General features: G+C 40.6%; 1 protein-coding gene across 1 annotated transcript in view; it reads right to left on the reverse strand.

The window, feature by feature from the left end:
* Positions 1–27,813, reverse strand: part of LOC117086264 (zinc finger protein 732-like) — a 33,891-nt gene that overhangs the window by 5,067 nt on the left and 1,011 nt on the right. The window contains 1 exon segment of the mRNA XM_033215949.1: positions 20,948–21,074. Within this exon segment, the coding sequence (XP_033071840.1) occupies positions 20,948–21,074 (127 nt within the window).

The raw sequence follows: 27,813 nt of genomic DNA on the forward strand, positions 1-27,813 counted from the left end.
CCCGGGAGGCGGAGCTTGCAGTGAGCTGAGATCGGGCCACTGCACTCCAGCCTGGGCGACAGAGCGAGACTCCGTCTCAAAAAAACAAACAAAAAAAAATATGTACTCTCACACATGGTCACATGAAGAGTAATTTAGACACTCATAATTATTGCAGCATTGTTCCTGAAAGCAAATAAAAGCAATGCAGATTTCTCTCACTAAATTGATAAATATAATTTCAATTATTAAAATAATTAAATATTACTCAGTTTGTAAAAAGCAAAACATATTCAAACAAGTACAATAAAGATAAATCTTAAGGCCGGGCGCGGTGGCTCAAGCCTGTAATCCCAGCACTTTGGGAGGCCGAGACGGGCGGATCACAAGGTCAGGAGATCGAGACCATCTGGCTAACACGGTGAAACCCCGTCTCTACTAAAAGATACAAAAAACTAGCCGGGCGAGGTGGCGGGCGCCTGTAGTCCCAGCTACTCCGGAGGCTGAGGCAGGAGAATGGCGTAAACCCGGGAGGCGGAGCTTGCAGTGAGCTGAGATCCAGCCACTGCACTCCAGCCTGGGCGACAGAGCCAGACTCCGTCTCAAAAAAAAAAAAAAAAAAAAGATAAATCTTGATGACATTATACAACAAAAAGTCACGAAGAAGAGACAGAAATTGAATCAACTTACATGAGATGAAAGCAGTTTGACTTTAAAAATAAAAAATAGAATTGTGTAAAGGGCGAGAAAATAGTAAAGTACATAGTTAAGATATATTGAGTGTTAGCTTTGCAAGATAAACATTCTAAAATATAGTGCATAAAACTGTTAATAAAATGTGACTAAGATGAATATTTAAAAATATATAAAATTTTAAATGTTATACATTTTTGAAAACAAAAATATCTAAAAGAGATAGAGGTATGAGTTTTGGAAATTATCTTCAAATCACAAAAGTGTTTCTCACACACACACAAATATAGATTTACAAATAAATAGAGGGTAAAATTAGGAGAATTTCAATGACTACTCACATAGGCAGGGTAAAACCACCATTGTTACACACAAACAAAATAAGTATACAACTTAAAAACAATATAGACATACACATGGTACCACATCACTGTATCCAAAATATTCCAAAAATATTCAAGGCAGGACTTTAAATACATATTTACACATGCATGGTAATTATTATTTACAGAAGACAATTCCTGGAAGCAACACAAATGTCCCCTTAGAGATCAATATCAGTTTTAAATGTGACATATACATACAATACTTATTTTAAAACAGATATTCTGACACATCTTTGTGGAGGAAGAGTTAAATCTTAAATTTGAACTCAACTGAACATGACATAAACAGTGGCCACCAAATCCCAGAATGGGTTATGTGAGCCCCTTGAGATGTTCATCCAGCACTGTTTCAAAGAAATTTCTACTTCAATCTATTCCTATGTGTTAGTTATTGAAAAACAATAGACAATGGCAAAAACAAATTGACTTTTTTGTGTTCCTTGAGTCCAGTCACAAAGGGCCCTGACTGGGCCTCGTGCCAAACAACTCATTACAAAAAGAGCTAGGATCCCAGACCATGCCAAAGCAAATGAGACCTCTCTTCATCTGTGCACGGATGGGTGGCAAACTCTGGAGCCCAAGCTGTTGCTTCCTGGTCTGGTGGTGAATCCTCCATAGTCTGGTAAAGTAAATATATGTATCTCCTTTTTCTTCTCCCCTTCCCATTGCAATTTGTTTATTATATCATTTGCTTATATATCTTCATTGACATTTACATGGGATAAAGGTTGTTTACCCTTAAAGGTATTGTGTGTGTGTGTGTGTGTGTCTTTTCTTCTCCCCTCACGCGTTTCCCACGCAGGACAATCTTACAAAAACAAAGCCTAAGAACATTATCTGAAGTAAAATGAGATAGTGAAAAAAACAGACATGGGGGCCTGGCACAGAGGTTCAAGCCTGTAATCCCAGCATTTTGGGAGGCTGAGGAGGGCGGATCACGAGGTCAGAAGGTCGAGACCATCCTGGCTAACATGGTGAAACCCCATCTCTACTAAAGATACAAAAAAAAAAAATTAGCAGGGCATGGTGGCAGGTGCCTGTAGTCCCAGCTACTAGGGAGGCTGAGGCAGGAGAATGGCATGAACCCGGGAGGCGGAGTTTGCAGTGAGCCGAGATCACCCCACTGCACTCAAGCCTGGGCAACAGAGTGAGATTCCATCTCAAAAAAAAAAAAAAATTATATAATTACACCAATAAGAATATAAAAATCAGTCAAAATTATAGAAATAGTAAAATGGTGTTCGTCAGGAGCTGAAGAGAAAAAAATGGCAGTTTATTGTCTATAGAGTATTAAACTTTACTTTGATAAAATTAATCTAGAGATCCATTTTGAAATAATGTAAATGTACTTAACTCCACTAGACTGTACACTTGAAAACCTTTAAGCAATGTTAATGTTTTTAATCACAACTAAATATTTATATCTACCTAAAAAGGTTATATTTTTGAAAAATCACCTTCATATAAAAAATGTTTCTCTCACAGAATAACATATAATCAAACAATAAATAGGTGGTAATTTTTTACTGTTTCCTTGACTACTCACCTATAAGAGAAAACAGTGATGACCACCAAAAAAAAAAATTTATAAACCAGATAGGGGCATTATTTACACAGGCAAACACCACATAGATAACTTTTATAGGCTATAGAAATGTCTGAATTATACATATATTTTAAATTGCTCCAAGTGAAACCCAGTGATTTTTATTTGAATTAAATGCCACATGGTCATAAAAGGTACAGAGTTGAAAATTACCATAGAAATATGAAGATTAAAAACAACAAAAGGAAATAATTGAGGAGAACCTACATGAAAAAAGACTCCCCAGTAAAATAGTTTGAATAAAAAATTCTGACCTATAAAATACAGAATATAATATAGATGTAGATGTAGCATAAAAACAATCCTTTAAACAACTACAGTTTTCAACTGTGACTATGTACTTATGAAGATCCAGCATTTTGAATCTTTGACATGCAATGTACAGCAGTTTAAAAAAAAAAAAAAAAAAAAAGGATGGTCAGAGTGGCTCACACCTGTAATCCCAGCACTTTGGAAGGCTGAGGCAGGTGGATCACGAGGTCAGGAGTTCAAGACCAGCCTGACCATCTCTACTAAAAATACAAAACCAAAAAAATTAGCCGGTGTGGTGGCGCATGCCTGTAATCCCACCTACTCGGGAGGCTGAGGCAGGAGAATTGTTTGAACCCAGGAGGCAGAGGTTGCAGTGAGCTGAGATGGCACCATTGCACTCCAGCCTGGGCAACAAGAGTAAAAAATTCTGCCAAAAGAAAAAAGAAAAAAAGCAGCAGCAGTTATGTCCTGAAAAAGGAAATTTATGGGAGCTTTGGGATCCATGTCAAGGGTTGTGAACCCAAGACTGAGGAGGGTTGTATTGAAAAGGCATGCCCTTGCTTGAGTGGCATGCTTGCCCATCACGGTCCCAGCTACAGAAAAAAATATGTCGAATTTTCATTGTAGACTTAGCCGTAGACCATTTGGTTTTGTTTCTGCCACTAGCACCTTCTGCGAAGACACCTAGGAGAATTTATAATGTCCTATGCCTCAGGTGAAAGGCCTTTAGAAGCTGGTTTTATCTGTGATCTGTGAATTAGCCCCAAATCCACCCTTTGCACATGTCAGTCATGGTGTGGAAGAAATCCTGCCCAGATACTCACAGACAGAAACATCCATCTGTGCCCCCGGATGTAGGCTTGCCAATAATTATTTGACAGTGGATCTTGACGTGGCACTATAACCTGGCTCCAAGTCCATGCAACCAAGTCCAGAAGAAGTTTTTCCTAACCTGGGACCTGCCAAAAAACACATGTATATGTGCTCCTTTAGGCATGCTGGCTGACTTTATTCCCACTGTGAATTGTGAAGCAGTACTATAACCAAGCTCTGGTGTCTGTCATCTAGAGTCTGGAAGAAGTCCTACCCACCTAGAAATCCAGAGGGAGAAATGCCATGAACCCAGAAACAGACCTAAAGACTTTGGTCTCAGTTATGTATCCTGAAGCAGCCCTATGAATCAGTTTTACACCCTCTCAGATGTGATCAAGGGTCAGTAATGCTCATCTAGGAACCTGTCCATTGACTCAGAGCATTTCCAAACACCTCGCAAGAGCGACACAGCAGGAGCCACACCTGCTCACATTGATGGTATCAGCACCTTAATCTGCAGATATAACTGGAGGGTTTTTTTCCTCAGTGCCAGTCATATTGATCAACATCTTGAAGAAAGTTCAGTCTACTCAAAAAACAGAATCCAGAACTGTCTGATGCCCTGATGACAGGTCTGCAAACAGGAATTTCACTGCAAACCCAGTAGTAGTTATGTGACCAGATTCCAAAGCACTTTATTGCAATCTCAGTGGAAATCTCATCAGCCCAGAAATCCAATAAGAGAAGATATTTACCTCCTCAAACTAGTCTATAATGACTGAAACAGGTATTTACTCCTTCAGATGCAAGAACATCAAAACAAGGCTTCACAAGTTATGAAGGATCAGGCAAACATAACAGCATGAAAGGAAACTAAAAATGCTCCAGGAACCACTAACAATAAAACAGAACTAAAAAATGGCCAGCAGAGAATTTAAAATAATTTTCTTTAAAAATCTCGAGCCGGCCGGGGCGCAGTGGTTCAAGCCTGTAATTCCAGCACTTTGGGAGGCCGAGACGGGCGGATCACGAGGTCAGGAGATCGAGACCATCCTGGCTAACACGGTGAAACCCCGTCTCTACTAAAAATACAAAAAACTAGCCGGGCAAGGTGGCGGGCGCCTGCAGTCCCAGCTACTCGGGAGGCTGAGGCAGGAGAATGGCGTAAACCCGGGAGGCGGAGCTTGCAGTGAGCTGAGATCCGGCCACCGCACTCCAGTCTGGGAGAGAGCGCAAGACTCCGTCTCAAAAAAAAAAAAAAAACTCTCGATAAGATGCAAAAGTACACAGATTACTAAATTTTTTGCAACAATGCATGGATAAAACCAATTATAATAAAGAAAACCATTAAAAAATAACCAAGAAGATATGCTGGAGCTGCAGTACACAATAGTAGAACTAAAGTATTTAACAGAAAGCTTTAACAGGAGACTCGGTTATACAGGGGAAAAAAATCAGCAAACTTAAAAGTCATTTGAAAGTTCCTAATTAGAATTTTTTAAAAAACACACACAAAGTGAATAAAGCACAGAGCTTCAATAATTTGTTAATGATATATAATATAAAAAGATGTAAAGTGTGACATAAATAGTGTGTTGAAGGTAGTAAAACTGTTTAATATTTTCATACCTAGAAGTTAACTTTTGCTTGAGGCCAGGAGTTCAAAACCAGCCTGGTCAATATAGCAGGACCCTGTCTCTAAAACAAATACATGAATAAAATAAAATAAAGATTTCAGAAAGCTATTTATTCTTTTTGAAAAAATAAGTAGTTAGGCCTGATAATGCATGCCTGTAAACCTAGCACTTTGGGAGGCCAAGGCAGGTAGATTTCTTGAGCCCAGAAGTTCAAGACCAACCTGAGCAACATGGCAAAACCCTGTCTCTACAAAAAAATACCAAAAAAACTGGTTGGACATGGTGGCATGTGCTTGTAATCCCAGCTACTCGGGAGGCTGAGATGGGAAAATTGCTTGATATTTGGGAGTTCGAGGCTGCACTAAGTTGTGAATCCACCACTGCATGACATCCTGGGAAACAAAGTAAGATCCTATGTGGGTAAAGAAGAAGTTAGATTGTTACCTTAAGCTAGACTTTTTAAACTATGAGATATTTTATGTCTCTTGGAAATTATGGGAAAAAAATGTTGAAGATACACACACAAAAGAAACCAAAGCATATAACAAGAAAAACGAAACAAACTCAAAACTATATAAGGAAGGTCAGCATGAAAGAAATGAAAAACAGAAACTACTAAATGGTCAGAAAACAATGAACAAAATGATAGTAATAAGTTCTTATCAATCAGTAATTCCTTTAAATATAAAAAAAATTTAGTTATCCAATAAAATCACACTGCTATGGTTTGAGTTTCCCCTCCAAAATTCATGTTAAATGTAACTGCCATTGTGAGAAAATTAGTAAGTGAGGCCTTTAAGAAGTTATAAGGTCATGAGAGGATCAGTATCATTATTCTGCAAGTGGGTTAGTCATCAGGAGTGGGTCTATCATAAAAGTGAGCTCTGGTGTACACCTTTCATCAGACTCAACACTTTGGTCATGTTGTGATGTGGAAATATGATTGTCATCAGATGGGAATGACATGCTCTTGGACTTCTCAGCATCCGAGATTGTGAGCTAAGTAAACTTCTATTCTTTATAAATTACCGATTGTAGGATATTCTGTTATTAATGCAAAAAATAAACTAAAATACTCATGAAATGTCTGAATAGATTTAAAAAATCAACAACATGCTGTGCACAAACGACTTACTTTAGATGTAAGGAAATACATACGTTAGTGGTTCAAGGATGAAAAAAAATTCCATGCCAGTAATAACTAAAACAGTATAGGAGAGGCTATATTTACATCAGACAAAATAGACTTCCAAAAAAAACTGCTACAAAAAAAAAACTTCATGATATAGTCATAAGAGGCTAATCTGTCAGAAGAATGTAACAATTAAAAATATATATGTACCCGCCGGGCGCAGTGGCTCCAGCCTGTAATCCCAGCGCTTTGGGAGGCCAAGACGGGTGGATCACGAGGTCAGGAAATCGAGACCATCCTGGCTAACACAGTGAAACCCCGTCTCTACTAAAAATACAAAAAACTAGCCGGGCGAGGTGGCGCGCGCCTGTAGTCCCAGCTACTCAGGAGGCTGAGGCAGGAGAATGACGTAAACCCGGGAGGCGGAGCTTGCAGTGAGCTGAGATCCGGCCACTGCACTCCAACCCGGGTGACAGAGCAAGACTCCGTCTCAAAAAAAAAAAAAAAAAAAATATATATATATATATATATACACCCAATATTGGAGCACATAAATATATAAACATATATTAAAAGAACTGGAGAAACAGAAAAACATAGTACTGGGGGACTATATTGCACTACTTAATACATCATTCAGACAGAAAGTTAGTAAGAAAACAATTACTTGCATAGCACTATAAAACAACTGCACCGCCGGGCGCGGTGGCTCAAGCCTGTAATCCCAGCACTTTGGGAGGCCGAGACGGGCGGATCACGAGGTCAGGAGATCGAGACCATCCCGGCTAACGCGGTGAAACCCCGTCTCCACTAAAAAATACAAAAACTAGCTGGGCGAGGTGGCGGGCGCCTGTAGTCCCAGCTACTCCGGAGGCTGAGGCAGGAGAATGGCGTAAACACGGGAGGCGGAGCTTGCAGTGAGCTGAGATCCGGCCACTGCACTCCAGTCCGGGCGACAGAGCGAGACTCCGTCTCAAAAAAAAAAAAAAAACTGCACCAAAAAGACATATATAGAACATTTCATCCAAAAGAATAATTTATATTCTTCTCAAACACACATGGAACATTCTCTAGGATACATCATAAATCTGGTCCACAACAAAGACATACAAGTCTTTTTATTTTTTCAGAGACTGAAATCATATCAAGTTATTTGTGGTTTTTTAGTTTTTCTGAGACAAAGTCTTGCTCTGTCGCCCAGGCTGGAGCGCAGTGGCACCATCTCGACTCACTGCAAGCTCCGCCTCCCAGGTTCACGCCATTCTCCTGCCTCCGCCTCCCCAAGTAGCTGGGACTACAGGCACTCGCCACCACGCCCGGCTAATTTTTTGGTATTTTTAGTAGAGACGGGGTTTCACCTTGTTAGCTAGGATGGTCTTGATCTCCTGACCTCGTGATCCACCTACCTCAGCCTCCCAAAGTGCTGGGATTACAGGCTTGAGCCACCCAGCCCAGCTTGAAATCATATCAAGTTTTTAAAACTACAGTTTTATAAATGAGAAACCAATAGCAGAGTGAACATTGAAAATCTTACAAATATGTATATATTAGACAACATGTTTCTGAACAACCGATGGGTCAAAGAAGAAAAAGAAAAGAAAAATCAAAAAGTATCTTGAGACAAATGAAAATAGAAACAGGACATATCAAAAGTAGAATGTAAAAACAGCAATTCTAAGAAAGAATTTTATAGTAATATATTTTTATATGAAACAAGATCTCAAACACTGTAACTTTAATTCTTAAATAACTTGAAAAAGAATAATCTCAATGTCAGGATAATAAAGAAAATAATAAAAAATAGAATAGAAACAAATTAGAGACATAGGAGACAACAAAGGCTGGGCGCAGTGGCTCATGCCTGCAATCCCAGCTCTTTGGGAGGCTGAGGTGGGCGGATCAGAAGATCAGGCAATCGAGACCAGCGTGGCCAACATGGTGAAACCTTGTCTCTACTAAAAATACAAAAACTCACCAGGCGTTGCGCTGGGCACCTGTAATCCCAGCTACTCAGGAGGCTGAGGCAGAAGAATCGCTTGAACCCAGGAGGCAGAGGTTGTGGTGAGCCAAGATCGTACCACTGCACTCCAGCCTGGGTCACACCGTGAGACTCTGTCTCAAAAAAAAAAAAAAGAAGAAGAAACAAACAAAAGAAAAATCAAAAAAGATAAAAGGCAGAGAAATAATTTACATATAAAAGTTTTATAAGTCAAATATTTTAAGAAAAGGAAGGAGTAAATACGTTTCCTTTTTTTCCAGCTGGAGGATTAAGTCTGTTTCTGTTTTACTTTTATATTTGCAATAACCACATCCAACAATTTTGCCTTGAACTCATGGACATCTGATTTCCAACAGGGCCTGGATTTAGGTATCTGCAGGGTGACCTGGGGCATACTATGTTCACAGGAAAGAGTGTTTGTGAGGGAAAAAATGCAGAATAAGAAAAGATGTTATCAAGAACCCATGAGTGAGGGTCAGTGCACAGTTGGAGAAATGACTGGTTACTGCTATAGGTACTGGACCCGGCAGGGCAGCTCTGACTTATAAATGTGTGCATGCAGGGAGATAAGATGGTCAGGTGATCCAGAAGCCTAGGCTACTGGAGGAAACAGGTTACTGGTGCAGATTCAAGATCTGAGAGGCAGAAAGAACCCGAATCTTCTGGGCACTTACTTATGTTTCCTGTTATTGGAAAACTCTAGAAGCAGAGGTGCCCTCAGCACAATTCCTGAGAATGAAGCTTTGTCATGAGAGAAGTGTGGCCACACCATTGCCTAGTGTGCAAGTGTGTAAATGTGCAGATATCAGTTTATAGCAAAAGGGGTCAGAACTCCTTCCCTTTGAGTCCTCAGTCTCCTCTCACCCCTGAAGGATACCTAGAATCACAAGACAATTCACAGTGTGACAGCTTCTGTGCAAAATTTTAAACTCTCCATTCTCCAACAGACCCACAGTCTCTCTCCAACTAAGGCTGCTGTGATATCTTTATGTGTTTTTGAGACAATGTCTCACTTTGTCACCCAGGATAGAGTACAGTGACACAATCTCAGCTCATGCCAGACTCGACCTCCCAGGGTTCAAGCGATCCTCCTGCCTCAGCCTCCAAGTAACTGGAACTACAGGTGCATGCCACCATGCCCGGCTAATATTTTTCTATTTTTTGGTAGAGATGGGATTTCACTATATTGCTTAGGCATGGTGCAACCAGGAGGAACCCCCAATTCTATGCTTCTTCCTCTGTGCAAAGATGAGTTTTGTCTCCCCTGACAAAGACTGCTGAAGGAAATGAAATGGTGGCATACTTTAAATTACAAAGAAGCAATACTAAAATTTTTTTTTTTTTTTTTTTTTTTTTTGAGGCGGAGTCTCGCTCTGTCGCCCGGACTGGAGTGCAGTGGCCGGATCTCAGCTCACTGCAAGCTCCGCCTCCCGGGTTTACGCCATTCTCCTGCCTCAGCCTCCCGAGTAGCTGGGACTACAGGCGCCCGCCACCTCGCCCGGCTAGTTTTTGTATTTTTAGTAGAGACGGGGTTTCACCGTGTTAGCCAGGATGGTCTCGATCTCCTGACCTCGTGATCCGCCCGTCTCGGCCTCCCAAAGTGCTGGGATTACAGGCTTGAGCCACCGTGCCCGGCCCTAAAATTTTATCAGAATTAAAGAGACCAGAAGTGCTCAACAATTGTCAAAAAGAGAAACATCAGAAGCATCATACATCATGACTTTCAAAACTTATTATGAAGCTATAGTTATTGAAATAGTTTATAACTAGATTCAAAAAAGACAATGCCAGTGAACAGAATAGAGCATGTAAATAATCCCTTGCGTGTATCATCAAAGGAAGAGTAACTTACACATCCATACTCATTGTAGCATTATCTACAAAAGTGAAAAAAACTTTTCTTAATAAATAAATAAAGACAATTTTGAATATACAGATAATTATTATTCAGCTTCTTAAAAGCAGAAGTTTTTCTATATCCAAAATAAGGACACATTTTTAAGACTTTATTTATGTGGAAGAAGCCAGGAACAAGAAGACAAGTATTATATAATTCCACTTATGTAAGATATCTAAAGTAGTTAAATGCCTAGAAACAGACTAAACTGTGACAGGGGTTAAGTGGAGAAGTAAATGAGTAGCTGTTTAATGGACAACCTGCTAGAATGCAAAACAACTTTTTTTTTTAACTTTATTTTAGGATGGGGGTACATGTGCAGGTTTGTTATACAGGTAAACTTGGGTCATGAAGGTTTGTTGTACAGATTATTTGTCATCAAGGTATTAAGCCTGGTATGCATTAAAGATTGAATTATACAATACATCCTTTCAGATCACATGGAATAAAACTAGAAATCGGCAGGGCTCGGTGGCTCACGCCTGTAATCCCAGCACTTTGGGAGGCCAAGGCGGGTGAATCACCAGGTCAGGAGATCAAGACCATCCTGGCTAACACGGTGAAACCCTGCTTCTACTAAAAATACAAAAAATTAGCCAGGCGTGGTGGCAGATGCCTGTAGTCCCAGCTACTCCCAGCCAAGATGCTGCCACTGCACTCCAGCCTGGGCAACAGAACAAGACTCTGTCTCAAAACAAAACAAAGCAAAACAAAAACTAGAAATCAAAAGCAGAAGCAAAATTGCCAAATCCAAAAATATATGAAACTTAACATTTTTTTTTTTTTTTGGAGATGGACTTTTGCTCTTGTTGCCCAGGCTGGAATGCAATGGAGTGATCTTGGCTCACTGCAACCTCCACCCCCAGGTTGAGGTGATTCTCCTGCCTCAGCCTCCTGAGTGGCTGGGATTAGAGGCGTGTGCCAACACATCCAGCTAATTTTTGTATTTTTAGTAGAGATGGGGTTTCGCCATGTTGGCCAGGGTAGTCTCGAACTCCTGACCTCTGGTGATCCACCCACCTTGGCCTCCCAAAGTGCTAGGATTATAGGCATGAGCCACCGTGCCCGGCCAACACACTCTTGAACATACTCTTCTTTATGTCAGGAGATTTAATATTGTTAAATGACAACACTACCAGTGATATTCAAATTCAATGTAATCCTGATGAAAACACAAATACTTTTTGAAAAATATATATATATATTTTGAAGACAGAGTCTCCCTCTGTCACTCCAGGCTGGAGTGCAGTGGTGAAATCTTGGCTCACTGCAAGCTCCACTTCCTGGGTTCACGCCATTCTCCTGCCTCAGCCTCCTGAGTAGCTGGGACTATAGACATCCGCCACCACACACGACTAATTTTTTTGTATCTTCAGTACAGACAGGGTTTCACCGTTGTTAGCCAGGATGGTCTCGATCTCCTGATCTCATGATCTGCCCACCTCGGCCTCCCAAAGTGCTGGAATTACAGACATGAGTCAAAAACAAACCATCATGTATATGCTCAAATGATCCTCAACAAGGTTGCTATAACCATACAATAAGAAAAAGACAGTCTCTTCAATAAATGGTGTTGGAATACTCTGTATCCACATGGGAAAAATTGAGGTTGGATCCTTTCCCTGAACCATGTACAAAAACTCTTTAGTGAGTTAAATATTGAAATGTAAGAATTATAACTCTACAATTTTTAGAAGAAAATACAGGAATAACTTACCTATAACATCAAACACATGAGCAACAAATTTAAAACCGCAGAAAAATGAGACTACATTAAATTTATCTCCACACATTAACACTTAGTAACAGTCCCATGTAAGAAGCACAAAAGCAAAAAATTAAAAATTATGTATTTAACAAAAGTTAACATTTCAGAATAAACAATTCCAAAAAATCAACAAAGAATAAGTAACATGATTAACAAATAGACAACAGATGAAAATGTTCCTCCAAAGATTAAATACATATAACAATTATTGAGAAAATTTCTAATTTTTAGAATAATGTAAGGCAAAAACACAATAGGTTATTATTGTTCATTAATTAGGATGGCCAATATCAAGCAAAAAAAAATGTTGTAATTAATGTAGAGAAACTAAAACTCTTGTGCACTCTTGGTGGGGAAAAAGTGATGCAACCACCTGAAAAAAATGTATGGAGGTTCCTCCAAAAACTAAAAATGAAGTTATTATATGAGCCAGTAATTCTACTCCTGAGCACCTATTCAAAATATCCAAAGTATATCTGAAAGAAATATTTGCACATCCATATTATTGCTACAATATTCACTGTATTAGTTTATCCTCGTATTGCTATAAATACCTGACACTGGATAACTTATTTTTAAAAAGAGGTTTAGGCCGGGCGCAGTGGCTCAAGCCTGTAATCCCAGCACTTTGGGAGGCCGAGGCTGGCAGATCACGAGGTCAGGAGATCGAGACCATCCTGGCTAACATGGTGAAACCCCGTCTCTACTAAAAAATACAAAAAACTAGCCGGGCGAGGTGGCGGGCGCCTGTAGTCCCAGCTACTCGGGAGGCTGAGGCAGAAGAATGGCGTGAACCTGGGAGGCGGAGCTTGCAGTGAGCTGAGATCCGGCCACTGCACTCCAGCCCGGGCGACAGAGCGAGACTCCATCTCAAAAAAAAAAAAAAAAGAAGTTTAATTGGCTCACGGATCTGCAGGCTGTACAGGAGGCATAGCAGCTTCTGTTTCTCAGGAGGCCCCAAAAAGCTTCCAATCATGGTAGGAAGCAAAACAAGAGTGAGTCATCTCACACAGTAGGAGCAGAAGCAAGAAAGAGTGTGGAAAAAGGTGCTTTTAGAAAATGAGATCTCGCCGGGCGCGGTGGCTCAAGCCTGTAATCCCAGCACTTTGGGAGGCCGAGACGGGCGGATCACGAGGTCAGGAGATCAAGACCATCCTGGCTAACACGGTGAAACCCCGTCTCTACTAAAAATACAAAAATCTGCCGGGCGAGGTGGCGGGCGCCTGTAGTCCCAGCTACTCGGGAGGCTGAGGCAGGAGAATGGCGTAAACCCGGGAGGCGGAGCTTGCAGTGAGCTGAGATCTGGCCACTGCACTCCAGCCTGGGCGACAGAGCAAGACTCTGTCTCAAAAAAAAAAAAAAAGAAAAAAAAGAAAATGAGATCTCTTTAGTTATTAAAAGAAAACTGCAGAACTCTTCATTGGTTTTCCTTTACCTAATGATTTCTGTGAAGTGAGACTTGTGTAGTGGGAAGAAGGAATCACACACTCTACCTGCCACCCTGCATGTGTGCGCACTTGCACACATGCTGTCTACATGTAATCTACTCCCTTTACTTTCCTTTGAAGCTGGTAAGGTTAAAATAGGGGAGAAATCCTACATGTTGCAATGATAGCTTTTTGGAAAATTTAAGAAATCAAACTTTGCAGGCTCTCCATCTTGATTTATGCTTGAGTTGTTATGTGCCATATTTGCTTTGATTACCAGAAGTTTTACTAAAATGTTGAAGAAATAATTCACTTTCATCTCCTTTCTAGATTTTGTGCATCTTAGTTCATAAAGCAAAGCTTGTTGATAGCATAGTTTTCTAAATGCTGCAAAGCCATTACCACTACAAAGAAGTTTGAATGAGGGATTTTTTCTTTGTTAAAATAGTTCATGTTTCTGTAGAAATTTCACTTTTAGATTGAACTGCAATGGATAAGCTATCAAAAATAAAAAGAAAATATCTCAGGAGTAATCATTCACTATGGCAAAGACAGTACCAAAGTAGATGGTGCTAAATGATTCATGAGAAGCCAACCCTATAATTCAATCACCTCCCACTGGGCCCCACCTATATTAGGGCTTACAACTTGATGTGAGATTTGAATGGGGACACGGATCCAAACCACATTATTTAAAAAAGCCAAAACATGAAAAAACTCAAACATCCTTCAACAGCTGAACAATTTAAAAGGATGTGGCTTACACATACAATAAAAAATTATTTAGACACAAATGAAAGTATCTTGTCAGATGCTACAATATGGATAAATCTTAAAGCCATTATTTTAAGTGAAATAAAACACTAACGAAGTGACAGTTTATAAGGTTCCACTTATATAAGATATTTTATGTAGTACACTCCTAGAAAACGTAAGTAGAAAATTGCTTGCCTATAGTTAGGGTTGTGAAACCCCAGTGAAGTCAAAGATCAAGGGGGTTTATTAGGAAAAAGCAGGTCCTCACCAGGTGGCCAACTCAACAGCCCATAGACATGGCTACAGACAAGGAAATGATGCACAGAGCTTGGTCTTACTGAGGATTCCAAAGCAGTTCTGTAACCTCTCTCAAATTCAATCTCAGCTATAGTCCAGAGGTGGTCCTTCCCATCAAGAGACCTGCAGGAAGACACGGCCAGCCATGGCCCTGGAGGCAGGCCTGCAGATCCTGGCCTCAGCTGTGGTCCCTGAAGCAGCCCTGTAACTCAGTTCTAGCCATATGTAGTCACAGTCTGTGGCCATTCGTACACACTCAGAGGCCCACAGAGAGACCTGTAAAAACTGTTACCAGGTAGTCAGCAAAAGCCAAACCCATTCATACACCTGGTTATTTGGGCCATAATATGCAGACAAACTTCAAAACCCTAGCCTACTGCCTGCCATATAGATTAACGTCCTCAAGGAAATCTAATCTTTCCAGGGCCCAGAAAGAATCCATAACTGTCCAAATCTCTGGCAACACAACCATCAAACGCAGAATGCACAGCAGACCCAGCATCACCCTTGTGACCCAGCTACAACCTTTCTCTGCAAACCCAGAGGTAATCTCATCAACCTGGGGACCCAGCAAAAGGAGATGTTTACCTGCCAAAAAAATAGATCATAGAAACTATAAATCATTGTTAAATCCTTAAAATATACAGACACAGGGTTGCTTCAGGGACCACAGCTGAGGCCCAGATCTACAAGCATGCTTCCAGGACCACAGCTTCTATCTTAACATATTATCAAAAGTTTGTATCAGAACAATTAGACAAGGAAAAGGAGAACAAGGCCCTCCTGCTTTCAAAAGAAGTAAAAATGTTACTGTTTGTAGATCATACAATCATGCACATACATGAAATCCTAGAGTAGAATAACAAAAACTGAATAAAGGCATTCATGAAGGTACAAGGATACATAATCAACACATAAATATTTGTGGATAGTTTTTTGGTTTGTGTTTATGAGGCAGGGTCTCACTACAAGGCCCAGGCTCATCTCAAACTCCTGTGCTCAAGTGATCCACATGCCTTGGCCTCTAAAAGTGCTGGAATTACAAAAATGAACAATATACCTGGCCCAACATACAAATATTTGTTTAATGTCCATAAAGTAACAAAATTTCCAAAAAAAGAAAAAATTCAATTTGCAATACTATAAAAAGAAATTAATTCAAAATAAATTTAACCAATGAAATAAAAAATTTATACACTAAATACAAGATATAAAATCTAGTTGATAACAATAAATTTAGACACTAAATACAATAATGACAAAACTGAAGCAGACACAAATAAATAAAAACATATTCCATTAGGATAACAGATACTGTCAAAGTATATTATCGAAAGTGATTTGTAGATTCAAATGGATCCCTACCAAATTTTAGTGGCCTTTTTCACAGTAATAGTAAACACAATTGTAAAACTTAAGTGTAACCTTAAACAACTGTAAATAACCTGAACCATCTTGAGAAAGAACAAAGCTAGGGTCATCATACCTTCTAATTTTAAACTTTATTTAAAGGTTATAGTAAGCAAAAGAGTATGGTATGTGTATAAATACAGATATAAAAACCAAGGGAACAGAATAGACAGCCCAGAAACAAATCCATGCATACAAGGTCAACTAATTTTGGCAAGGGAACCAAGAATATACGATGCAGAAATTATACTCTTGTCAATACATGGTGCCAGAAAAACTGGATATCCACAAGCAAAAGAATAAAAGTAGATCATTTTCTTACACTATACCCCAAAATTAACTCAAAATGAAACATTTAAATGTAAGATAAAAAACCTTAGAACTGGCCGGGCGCGGTGGCTCAAGCCTGTAATCCCAGCACTTTGGGAGGCCGAGACGGGCGGATCACGAGGTCAGGAGATCGAGACCATCCTGGCTAACACGGTGAAACCCCGTCTCTACTAAAAAAATACAAAAAACTAGCCGGGCGCGTTGGCGGGCGCCTGTAGTCCCAGCTACTTGGGAGGCTGAGGCAGGAGAATGGCGGGAACCCGGGAGGCGGAGCTTGCAGTGAGCTGAGATCCGGCCACTGCACTCCAGCCTGGGCGACAGAGCGAGACTCCGTCTCAAAAAAAAAAAAAAAAAAAAAAAAACCTTAGAACTCCTGTAGAACACATATGGAAAAGCCCTGTTGATACTGGCCTTGGCAATAACTTTTTTGATATGCCATCAAAAGCACAGCAACAAAAGAAAACACAAGTGAGACTGTATCAAAGTAAACTGCTTCTACACAGCAAAGAAAAAGAAAACAAAATTTCTAAAAACCCTACAGGACATAAATATTTGCAAGCGATATATCTGATAAAAAATTTGGGAGGCCAAGGCAGGCAGATCACCTGAGGTCAGGAGTTTGAGACCAGCCTGACCAACATGAAGAAACCCCATCTCTATTAAAAATACAAAATTAGCCAGGCATTGTGGGGCATGCCTGTAATCTCAGCTATTTGGGAGGCTGAGGCAGAAAAATCACTTGATCCCAGGAGGCGGAGGCTGCAGTGAGCTGAGATCGCACCACTGCACTCCAGCCTGGGAAACAAGAGCGAAACTCCGTCTCAAAAAAAAAAAAAAAGTTAATATCCATATCCAAAATGTATAAGAAACTTTTACAATTCAAAGCAAAACAATGATGATGATGATAAGCCATTCAAAAACAGGCAAAAGGTTAGATTTTTTCCCCCAAAGAAGACATACATACAAGGTAAGTGCTATATGCTGCTGGTGAGATGTAAATTGATAAAGTCATAAAAAACACTACAAAGGACAGGCATAGTGGCTCCCACCTGTAATCCCAGCACTTCAGGAGGCTGAGATGGGCGGATCATGAGGTCAGGAGATCGAGACCATCCTGGCTAACATGGTGAAACCCTGTCTCTACCAAAAAAAAAAAAAAAAAAATTAGCTAGGCGTGGTGGTGGGCGCCTGTAGCCCCAGCTACTTGGGAGGCTGAAGCAGGAGAATGGCGTGAACCCAGGAGGCGGAGGTTGCAGTGAGCCGAGATCACCCCACTGCACTCCAGCCTGGTCAACAGAGCAAGACTCCGACTCAAAAAAAAAAAAAACAAAAAAACAGTAAAAAATAAAAATGGAAATATCATATAATCCAGCAATACCACTTCTGGGTATACTACCAAAGGAAATTAGCACCTTGAAGAAATATCTTCAGCCCCATGTTCACTGTAGCAATTTATAATAGCCAAAATATGGGGGGGGTGTACATATACACACACACATATATATATACACACATACAGTAGAATACTATTCAGCCATAAAAGAAAAGGAAATCTAGCCATTTACAACATGGATAGATCTGGAGGACATCATGCTAAATTAAATCAGCCAAACACAGACAGACAAAGAAACTGCTGCTGCTTCTCACTTAGACGGGCAATCTAAAAATGTAAACTCATAAAAGCAGAAAGTAGAATGGTGGTTGTTGGTGCCTAGGGGTGGGACCAGGAGGAGATGTTGTTCAAAGAGTACAAATTTTTAGTTATAAGTTGAGTAAGTCTGAGAAATCTAATGTACAATAGCATTAGATTAGCAAAATAGCATTGTGTTTATAGTTAGTAATACTATAATGTATGCTTACAATTTGCTACAACAGTAGACCTTAAGTGTTTTTATTACCAAAAAAAAATGGTTATCTATGTAGGTAATAGATGTGCTGATCAACTTGACTATATTTTACAATAAAATATATGCATATCAAATTATTACAAAATACGTGCATATCATTACATTGTAAACATTAAATACAGTTATACTATTTTTACCAGAAAAATCCATATCACACATACACAGATGTACAGTAAGTTCTCACTTAATGTAAAAAACAGGTTCTTGAAAACTGCAACTATAAATGAAGCAATGTTGCTATATACCAAACATAACTCTTGTTTATATCAATTAAACTGGTAAAATTTGTTTGTTTGAGACAGAGTTCTGTCTGCTCATGTCATCTAGACTGGAGTGCAATGGCGTGATCTTGGCTCAATGCAACCTCTGCCTCCCAGGTTCAAGTGATTCTCCGGCCTCAGCCTCCCAAGTAGCTGGATTACAGGCGCCCCCTCACCATGCCCAGCTAACTTTTTTTATTTTTACTAGAGATGGGGTTTTGCCATGTTGGCCAGGCTGGTCTTGAATTCCTAACCTCATGATCCACCTGCCTCAGCCTCCCAAAGTGCTGGGATTACAGGCGTGAGCCAACGCACCCAGCCCTAAGATTCACTTTCTAAATTGATACGTTGCTTCACTTAGTTTCCAAGAATCTATCAACAATGTTAAGAATGTACTATACACATATATAACTTATTTAGGTATATGTGAGAGAAACATATTTTTATGTAGCTATAGATAGATACATCTAAATGACAGAATCTCAGGCTTCCTACTAAATAAGAATTATATATATACTAAATAAATTATAACCGTTACTAAGAAATAAGGTAACGATTGAATGCTTAATATTAGCAATGTTCTAAGCTGGTTAATATCATAGTACATTTAAGAAATCTAGAAGGTGAGTAAATATTTTAATCCAGTGGGGGCCAAACCTTTGAATGAGAGGGCTTTTTTGCTTATCTAAGGTGGTGGATATCACAAAAATTATTCACCAACCTTTTTCTTTAAGTTCATCAGCTATCATTAGTATTAATGTATTTTATGTCTGGCTCAAGACAATTCTTCCAATGTGGCCCAAGGAAGCCAAAAGATTGGAAACCTGTGCTTTAAACTATATTATAATTTGAAAATTTGCACATACAGAGTTTAAGTCACAAATCTCAGTTTATGCTAAATAACATTCTGAAGTAACATTACATTTTTTTCATATTTAGGAAAATGCTTGTTCTGATAAAACTGCTGAGTAAGAATTTTTGTAGAATTATATTTGCAACCTCTATAGGATTAAAAATCACTAAGCAGAAAAGATACAACATCTCTCTCTGGTGTTCCTGGGATTTCTGAACCAAATTCCAATATGTCCACTACTCACCTTACACATTTTAGACATGATACAAAAAAGAATATTTGAAAAAAATACATTGACATAGAGCTCAATATACACATATTCCCATGTCTCCAAAAGCAATGGAACAGCAGTCAGATCATGCAGCCCCTTATAAACGATAAAGTAGACATTGGCTCTCCCTGTAAACTTGAAGGGAGATCACAAAAGAAAAAAGAGAATTCTTAGAAGATTTAACAGCGTGGGACAAAAGATGTCCCTATTCGTGAATATGAGAAAAAAATGCAGTCTTTTCAGAAATTATTTACATTGGAGCAGAGTTTCCCAAACTACATTTGAAGGCCTGGCTTCCTTCTTGACCTTGTTCCCCTGGCCTGTGTCCTCTCCTTCATTCACTGTCACCTACCTGGGTGTTTGGCTACTGTCTCATGTATCTTCACATTGTAGGGCTCCTTTCTTTGCTCCAGAAAGGTGACCAGGTCTGGGTTAGAGATAGCAACACCTGTTTTATTTTTAAAAATTAACATGACTTGGCCGGGCGCGGTGGCTCAAGCCTGTAATCCCAGCACTTTGGGAGGCCAAGACGGATGGATCACGAGGTCAGGAGATCGAGACCATCCTGGCTAACATGGTGAAACCCCGTCTCTACTAAAAAATACAAAAAACTAGCCGGGCGAGGTGGCGGGCGCCTGTAGTCCCAGCTACTCAGGAGGCTGAGGCAGGAGAATGGCGTGAACCCGGGAGGCGGAGCTTGCAGTGAGCTAAGATCTGGCCACTGCACTCCAGCCTGGGCAACACAGTGAGACTCTGTCTCAAAAAACAAAAAAAACAAAAACAAAAACAAAAAAATTAACATGACTACTGTTAGGGATTCTCCAATTACCTACCTAATACTATACTAAGAAGAAAAGAGAAATTATGGAAGATCCTAGATAATCCAAAAATTGTTTCCTGACAGAATCCTTAAAATATTTAAGTATTTTAAATCTGTGGGTTCTAAGTTCCCTACCAAGTACTACTGAATCAAAATAAGCAGTGCAAATTGCATTTTAAGATGTGGGAAACAATATTTTATGTCATTGAATTTCGAGAATTACCACTAACCTAGAATGGAGGACACAAATTAGCTCAAGAAAAGAGAAGGTTTACATAAAGATAAAACATCTTAACAATATTCTTTTTTACACCAGCAAACTCCCAATAGTTTCCTAAAGAAAGAAACTAAAATTAATTCACACAAAGCAGAAGCTCCCAAGAGACATTCTACAAAAATAGAAAAATCAAACTCTGAGGGAGTATTAGGAATTATGTATTGAAGTTATCCTCACCCAGGGAGACCAGGTTTCTGTAGTTCTCCAACATCACATCTCTATATAAATTCTGCTGGGCAGGATCCAGGCATTTCCACTCTTCTGGAGAGAATTCTATGGCCACATCCCTGAATGTTAAGTGTTCCTGAAAATATATATGTATCAAGTGACAGAGGTCTTAATTTGATTACAGGTGAAATGAGTTAAGAGAGCTAGTTCTGACCTGTGACTGACTGGGATTATCTGAAAAAATAACTTTCAACACAGTAATGTTCTCTAAAGTATTCTATAGCTCCGCGGAAAAAGGAAGGCATTCCAACAGTACCTATTCCTGCAATAAAAATAATGGGCTACACTGACCTGCCCCTACCAAAACCAAGCAGAGTAGGCCCTGTGACCTCCTGGAAAAAAGACTGAACTCACCTCTCATGAAAGTATCTGGAGGCCGGGCGTGGTGGCTCAAGCCTGTAATCCCAGCACTTTGGGAGGCCGAGACGGGCGAATCACAAGGTCAGGAGATCGAGACCATCCTGGCTAACACGGTGAAACCCCGTCTCTACTAAAAATACAAAAAACTAGCCGGGCAAGGTGGCGGGCGCCTGTAGTCCCAGCTACTCGGGAGGCTGAGGCAGGAGAATAGCGTAAACCCAGGAGGCAGAGCTTGCAGTGAGCTGAGATCCGGCCATTGCACTCCAGCCCGGGCGACAGAGCGAGACTCCGTCTCAAAAAAAAAAAAAAAAAAAAAGAAAGAAAGAAATTATCTGGAATGCCTCACGCTTGACCTTGGCCTCGCTGTAATATGCAAGGAACTTAAGTTAAAAATCAGAAATGTTTCCACCCAGAACAACAGACGGGGTCTGTGGGGAGGGCACAAGTGATTTCTCTTCAAATTGTACATGTGATCCTACTGGAAGACTGTGCTGAGAGTCACTTAGCTAAGCACTGCCTCTCAAGCTTCAATGCGCATAATAATTATTTGATATTCTAGGCCTCACTGTAACAAAATTTTGCAGGTTTGAAGAGTTCATGAATTAGTTTCTTATAGCAAGTCTTCTGTTAATGCTGATGTTCCTCCACCTAGACACGTTATATTACCACTCGGCTAGAGAAAGCAGGCACAGCACAGTCCCTTACCCCAACAACCTTATCACAACACAAATACTTTTCATCCCAAGACAAGACCACAAATCATTATCCTGAAGCATTAGCATTCTCTGACGGATGTTTAAAGTTTACAGAGGCTGGAGATGGTGTCAATGTCTGAGTAAGTCTGCATTTGAAAAACATGTGGTCCAGGCGCAGTGGCTCATGCCTGTAAATCTCAGCACTTTGGGAGGCAGAGGCGGGGCGATCACAAGGTCAGGAATTTGAGACCAGCCTGGCCAATACGGTGAAACCCTGTCTCTACTAAAAATACAAAAATTAGCCGGGCGTAGTGGCGTGTGCCTGTAATCCCAGCTACTCAGGAGGCTGAGGCAGAAGAGTCACTTGAATCCAGGAGGTGGAGGTTGCAGTGAGCCGAGATCACACCACTGCACTCCACCTGGGCGACACACTGAGACTCCATCTCAAAAAAGAAAGAAAGAAAAAGAAAAAAGAAAAACATGTGCGCCTGCATTAATGCGATATTGATGGAGCACGTACTATGTACTCAGGAGTATGTGACAGAGCACTGTGCTGAGATAATCACATTATGTGTTAATTCTCAGGACATCCTGGGAGGTGGGCACTAGGTGTCCAATACTTCTCAGGATTTAAATGCAGGGCCCAAAATTACCGTTTCCTTTCCATTTTCCTACCACTGATTTGTTTTTTAAAGGTATAGAATAACCACTTAATATAAATACATCACAAAGAAACAAAGGATGTATTAAATGCAATTCAGAGAAATTTATTTTTGTGTTTGTATTTAAGATTTGTGGGGGAAAAAAAACCTACTAAAACTGCAGAGATGACAGGTTGCTGGATGAGATGTCTCCAGAAACACTGGCTTTAATTGTATAAAAAAGATTTTAAGGCCCAAAAGTATACAGCTTTTCCCCATTTATCTGCTTTTGTGTTTCAGGAAATTGGGTGCACTAGCTCTGGAGAGGCAATAGGAGTAGTCACTCCAAACTCTGATCTCCTCTAAGCAATTCCAAGAGATTTCAGTGTGGGGTCAGACCTGGACAAGGTTTAGCAGAGGGTGGATCTGGGCAGGGTTAGGACAGAGAGTGGGCCCTAGATTTCTGTTCTTATGCCACTAAGCTTTTTCAGTTTCGTCTTTTCTAAGCCTGCCCAAGAGAAATTTGATTCCCAGATTTTATGAAATTTTAATCTATTTTAGCCACTTCTCTGTGTCTTTAATAACATACAACAAGGAATTTAACCAGATCCCTTATGTTTCTCTAGAGCAATTATATTAGAAGCTAAATATTTATTCTCAGCAAGGTGAAAACAATACTAACAATAACAACTTCTGTCAATGAATACTCTTTTCAGGTGGTGGCATCAAAACTCACAAAACAATAAAAGGGAAGTAACCCAAATGAAGCTTAAGTGTCCTGGACAGTTTCCGTCTTTGTACTGAACACATGATGCTGAACTCAACCATTTATTCATGTGCTCCAGACTGCAAGTTCCTTGAGGGTAGGGACCATGACCGCTTCATCTCTTTTTCTAATGGACCATATGAAATAGAAGCAATTAGCTTATGGATCAGTTTGAGTCTCCAGATCTCACTTTTCACCAAAAAAAAAAAAAAAAAAACTAGAAAACTGGAGCAACTCTTATCTGGGTATAAATCAAGGAGATTCTGTGAGGGGAGGAACAAACCTTGAATGAGTCATTTCTCTTCCTCTAAAATGGGAGCAGAATTAGACCTTGCTGTCATACTGACCCCAGTCTGCACAGGACATCTTCAGATGTCTCAAATACAGATGCTGGTGAGAGTGTCCCCAGTGACCTTGGGCTGATATCCCCATAGTGATCCAGGCAGGAGAGATTCAGGCTCAATTAGTGGGATGCAAACAGAAAATGAAAACAGCCCTGGTGAAGCTGCAGATCCTGGATACAGATGTGATAGCCCCTGTCCGTGATCAGCTAACTCTAAGGCAAGGGGAAGGACAAAACTACTCTACTCCAGTAACACAGTTTACAGGGAGGCATAGTTGTGACTTCGGCTCTGAATATTTTGTGGCCCTGAACTCCCACTGCTAAGGTGCTTTTTTACAGGTAACAGATTCTGCCACAGGAGTCTGTTGATACCAGAAGCCTCCCACACAACTATAGCAGGTCACTGGACAAGAACTGGAAAACTCAAAGGGCTCCACCTATGATGAACTCTCATGATGCAGAAAATGTCTTCTATGAGTTTTCTTTATGTCTTCAGCCCAAAGTCTGGTCCTGTCTTGTGAATCCTAGGCAGAGGTCAGCTTTTATGTGCATATTCTAGGTGGGATCAATGTGCCTCAGCATTCTTAGGGATTATAGCAAGCAGAGTAAAACCAGAGGAAAGATTCTCTTATGGAGGCTCCTTCAACACATTCTAAAGAATATTTTGACCTAAAAGGAAAAACCTGGGGTAAACATAAGTAGAGAGTTTATTTGGGCCAAAGCTTGAAGATGCAACACGGGAATATAAAGCTGCCCTGAATATACACTCCAATTAGAAGCAGTTATGAGTATACATATATATACACGTATACATATACATGCATATGTATGTATACATGTGTATATATACACACGTATATATGTATATATACACGTATATACACGTGTGGATATATGTATAGATACACATATATATATATATATTTTTTTTTTTTTTAAAGAGACGGAGTTTCACTCTTGTTGCCCAGGCTGGAGTGCAATGGCATGATATTGGCTGACCGCAACCTCTGGCACCTGTATTCAAACGATTTTCCAGCCTCAACCTCCCAAGTAGCTGGGATTACAGGCATGTGCCACCGTGCCAGCTTTTTTTTTTTTTTTTTTTTAGTAGAGACGGGGTTTCACCATATTGGCCAGTCTGGTCTCGAACTCCGGACCTCAGCTGATCTGCCCGCCTCTGCCTCCCTAAGTACTAGGATTATAGGCGTGAGCCACCGTACCCAACTGACGAGTATATTTTTAAAGGCAAAAAGGGAGGCAGAGAGGGAACTGATAGAAAGTTGTTAGAAATTCTTAATGGCTTATAGAAGTGGTTAGTGACTGGCTATATAAATTAACACATAAGGTGTGGGTTATAGTGTCCAGTATGAAATTATTAGGTTAATTTATAGCCATTTGTGGCCAGGCATGGTGACTTAACGCCTGTAATCCCAGCATGTTGGGAGGCCGAGGTGGAGGGATCAAGAGGTCAGGAGATCAAGACCATCCTGGCTAACACAGTGAAACCCCGTCTCTACTAAATAATACAAAAAATTAGCCAGGCGTGGTCGTGGGTGCCTGTAGTCCCAGCAACTCAAGAGGCTGAGGCAGGAGAATCACTTGAACCCCGGGGGCATAGGTTGCAATAAGCGGAGATCGCACCACTGCACTCCAGCCTGGGCGACAGAGACCCCGTCTCAAAAAAAAAAAAAAAAAAAAAAGAGAAAAAAAGTGTATAGCCATTTGTAGCAACAGAACACAATTTCAAAAGACAAATAGTTCAAAGAGGGGAACAGTACATGACTACGGTCTCATTTTAACACATTACTGGGTCTGATCATTAAAATAATTTGTATTTCTCAGATAAAAGTTGTCCTTCTCGGCCGGGCGCGGTGGCTCAAGCCTGTAATTCCAGCACTTTGGGAGGCCGAGACGGGCGGATCACGAGGTCAGGAGATCGAGACCATCCTGGCTAACACGGTGAAATCCCCGTCTCTACTAAAAAAAAAAAGCTACAAAAAACTAGCCGGGCGAGGTGGCAGGCGCCTGTAGTCCCAGCTACCCAGGAGGCTGAGGCAGGAGAATGGCCTGAACCCGGGAGGCGGAGCTTGCAGTGAGCTGAGATTGGGCCACAGCACTCCAGCCTGGGTGACAGAGCGAGACTTCGTCTCAAAAAAAAAAAAAAAAATTGTCCTTCTCTCAAATCCCAAGACATAAATTCAGAATTTGGAACTGCACATTTAAGACTTGGAGGGCTGGTGAGCTATGCACATTTGTGGGCATTTGGGCAAAGGGAGAAGGGAGTTGAAGTTCTCAGGTTTAATCAATGCACATGTGGGATCCTGATTGGGATTATGGGCCCCATGATCATGGAATCAGTGTCAGATTTGAAGATGCCAGGCACACCGGCGAAGGAGAAATAACTGATTGCAGTACTCAAAAGTTATTTTTGTAGAAATCCAGTATAACTGTTATAGAAGGGACTGTAGATCTCAAATTGAAGGAGAGACCATACTGTTTCCAGATTTGGGGAGCACTTTGCTGCACTTTGTGCACCTTGCCACCAAATTGTGGGTTGTGAGTGGAATCCTGAGAAAGGTTTTTCTCTAAAGTGAAACCTAGAGGGCACTTGTGTATAATGTCTGGTGATTCTGGACAGTGTGTGGAAAATATAACTAAAAGCAAAATCATCTCCAATCCTAAAAAACTGCCCACAAGAGAAGAAAATGTTTTCTTACATAATTAAACCAAAATGTGATGTGTATCATAGGCAATCTACTAAGAGACTACAAACATAGAAACTCACCATAATTCTCAAGTAGAAGACATGACAGCACCATTTGTCATATACAGCTTATTGTAATTTTACCTAGTAATCTGAGAACTCATCTGGGTTTTCTAATTGGTAATATTCATAGAAAAAATAAACTTCCAACATCTTCATGACAGAAGGTAGATTTGCAATGTGAGGCTAGGTACCTGCTGAAGGCAGCCTCCTACTCGCCTACAGAAACTGGGGGATAGGGTATATGTTCTTGCTATTTACATTTCAAAGCAATAGTTTCCAGGTCCTAGATAAGGACAAGTTTGACTCAAAAAAGACAAATGACTTACTTAACTGATAAAAATGATTTATATAAATTTTTAAAAAGCAGAGAAAATAGGTAAATATAAAAGTTTTCAAGACGGGCGCAGTGGCTCACGCCTGTAATCCCAGCACTTCGGGAGGCCGAGGCGGACAAATCACTTGAGGTAAGGAGTTCAAGACCAGCCTGGCCAACATGGTGAAACTCCCTCTCTACTAAAAATACAAAAATTAGCTGGGCGTGATGGTGCAGACCTGTAATCCAGCTACTCAGGAGGCTGAGGCAGGAGAATTGCTTCAACTCGGGAGGTGGGGGTTGCAGTGAGCCGAGATCACAGCACTGCACTCTAGCCTGGGCAACAGAGTGAGACTCCAGCTCAAAAAAAAAAACAAAAGTTTTCAAACTAAATGCTTTCAGAAAAGGGAGAAGAGCAAAAATTCTTCCCTCATTCTAAAGACAGACCATTAAGCCGCGTCTAACTTGGGTTTGCTCCTACAACAGCCAGGTTTAAAGGCATGGTCTTGAACTCACTAACGTCTGAATTCTCGTAGGCAAGTGACGGATGGACTTGGGCACACTGTGGGCACAGGAAAGAGGATTTGTGAGGAAGAAAAAAGCAGAAGAGAGAAAGGAGCTATCAAGAGTAATGGGTGCGGGCAGGGCAGGACTGACTAAAGGACTGGTTTGTGCTACAAGTGCAGGCCGAGGCAGGGTTACCATCTGACTGATTGCTGGGTCTATAAAGGCAGAGATTAGGATCAGGCGGTCCAGAAGCCTGGGTGAGGTAAGGAAACAAGTTCCTGCTACAGATCCAGTGTCTGGGGTTCAAAGGAGCCAGGAGTCTTCCGGGCACTGTGTGTGTTCTTGGCAGAACACCCTAGGAGCAAAGCTGTCATGGGCACAATTCCTGAGGGTAGAACCCTGTTCTGGGAGGAGTGGGGCAAT

Source organism: Trachypithecus francoisi, unplaced genomic scaffold, assembly GCF_009764315.1.
Source record: "Trachypithecus francoisi isolate TF-2019V2 unplaced genomic scaffold, Tfra_2.0 Lachesis_group1, whole genome shotgun sequence".
Classification (NCBI taxonomy): domain Eukaryota; kingdom Metazoa; phylum Chordata; class Mammalia; order Primates; family Cercopithecidae; genus Trachypithecus; species Trachypithecus francoisi.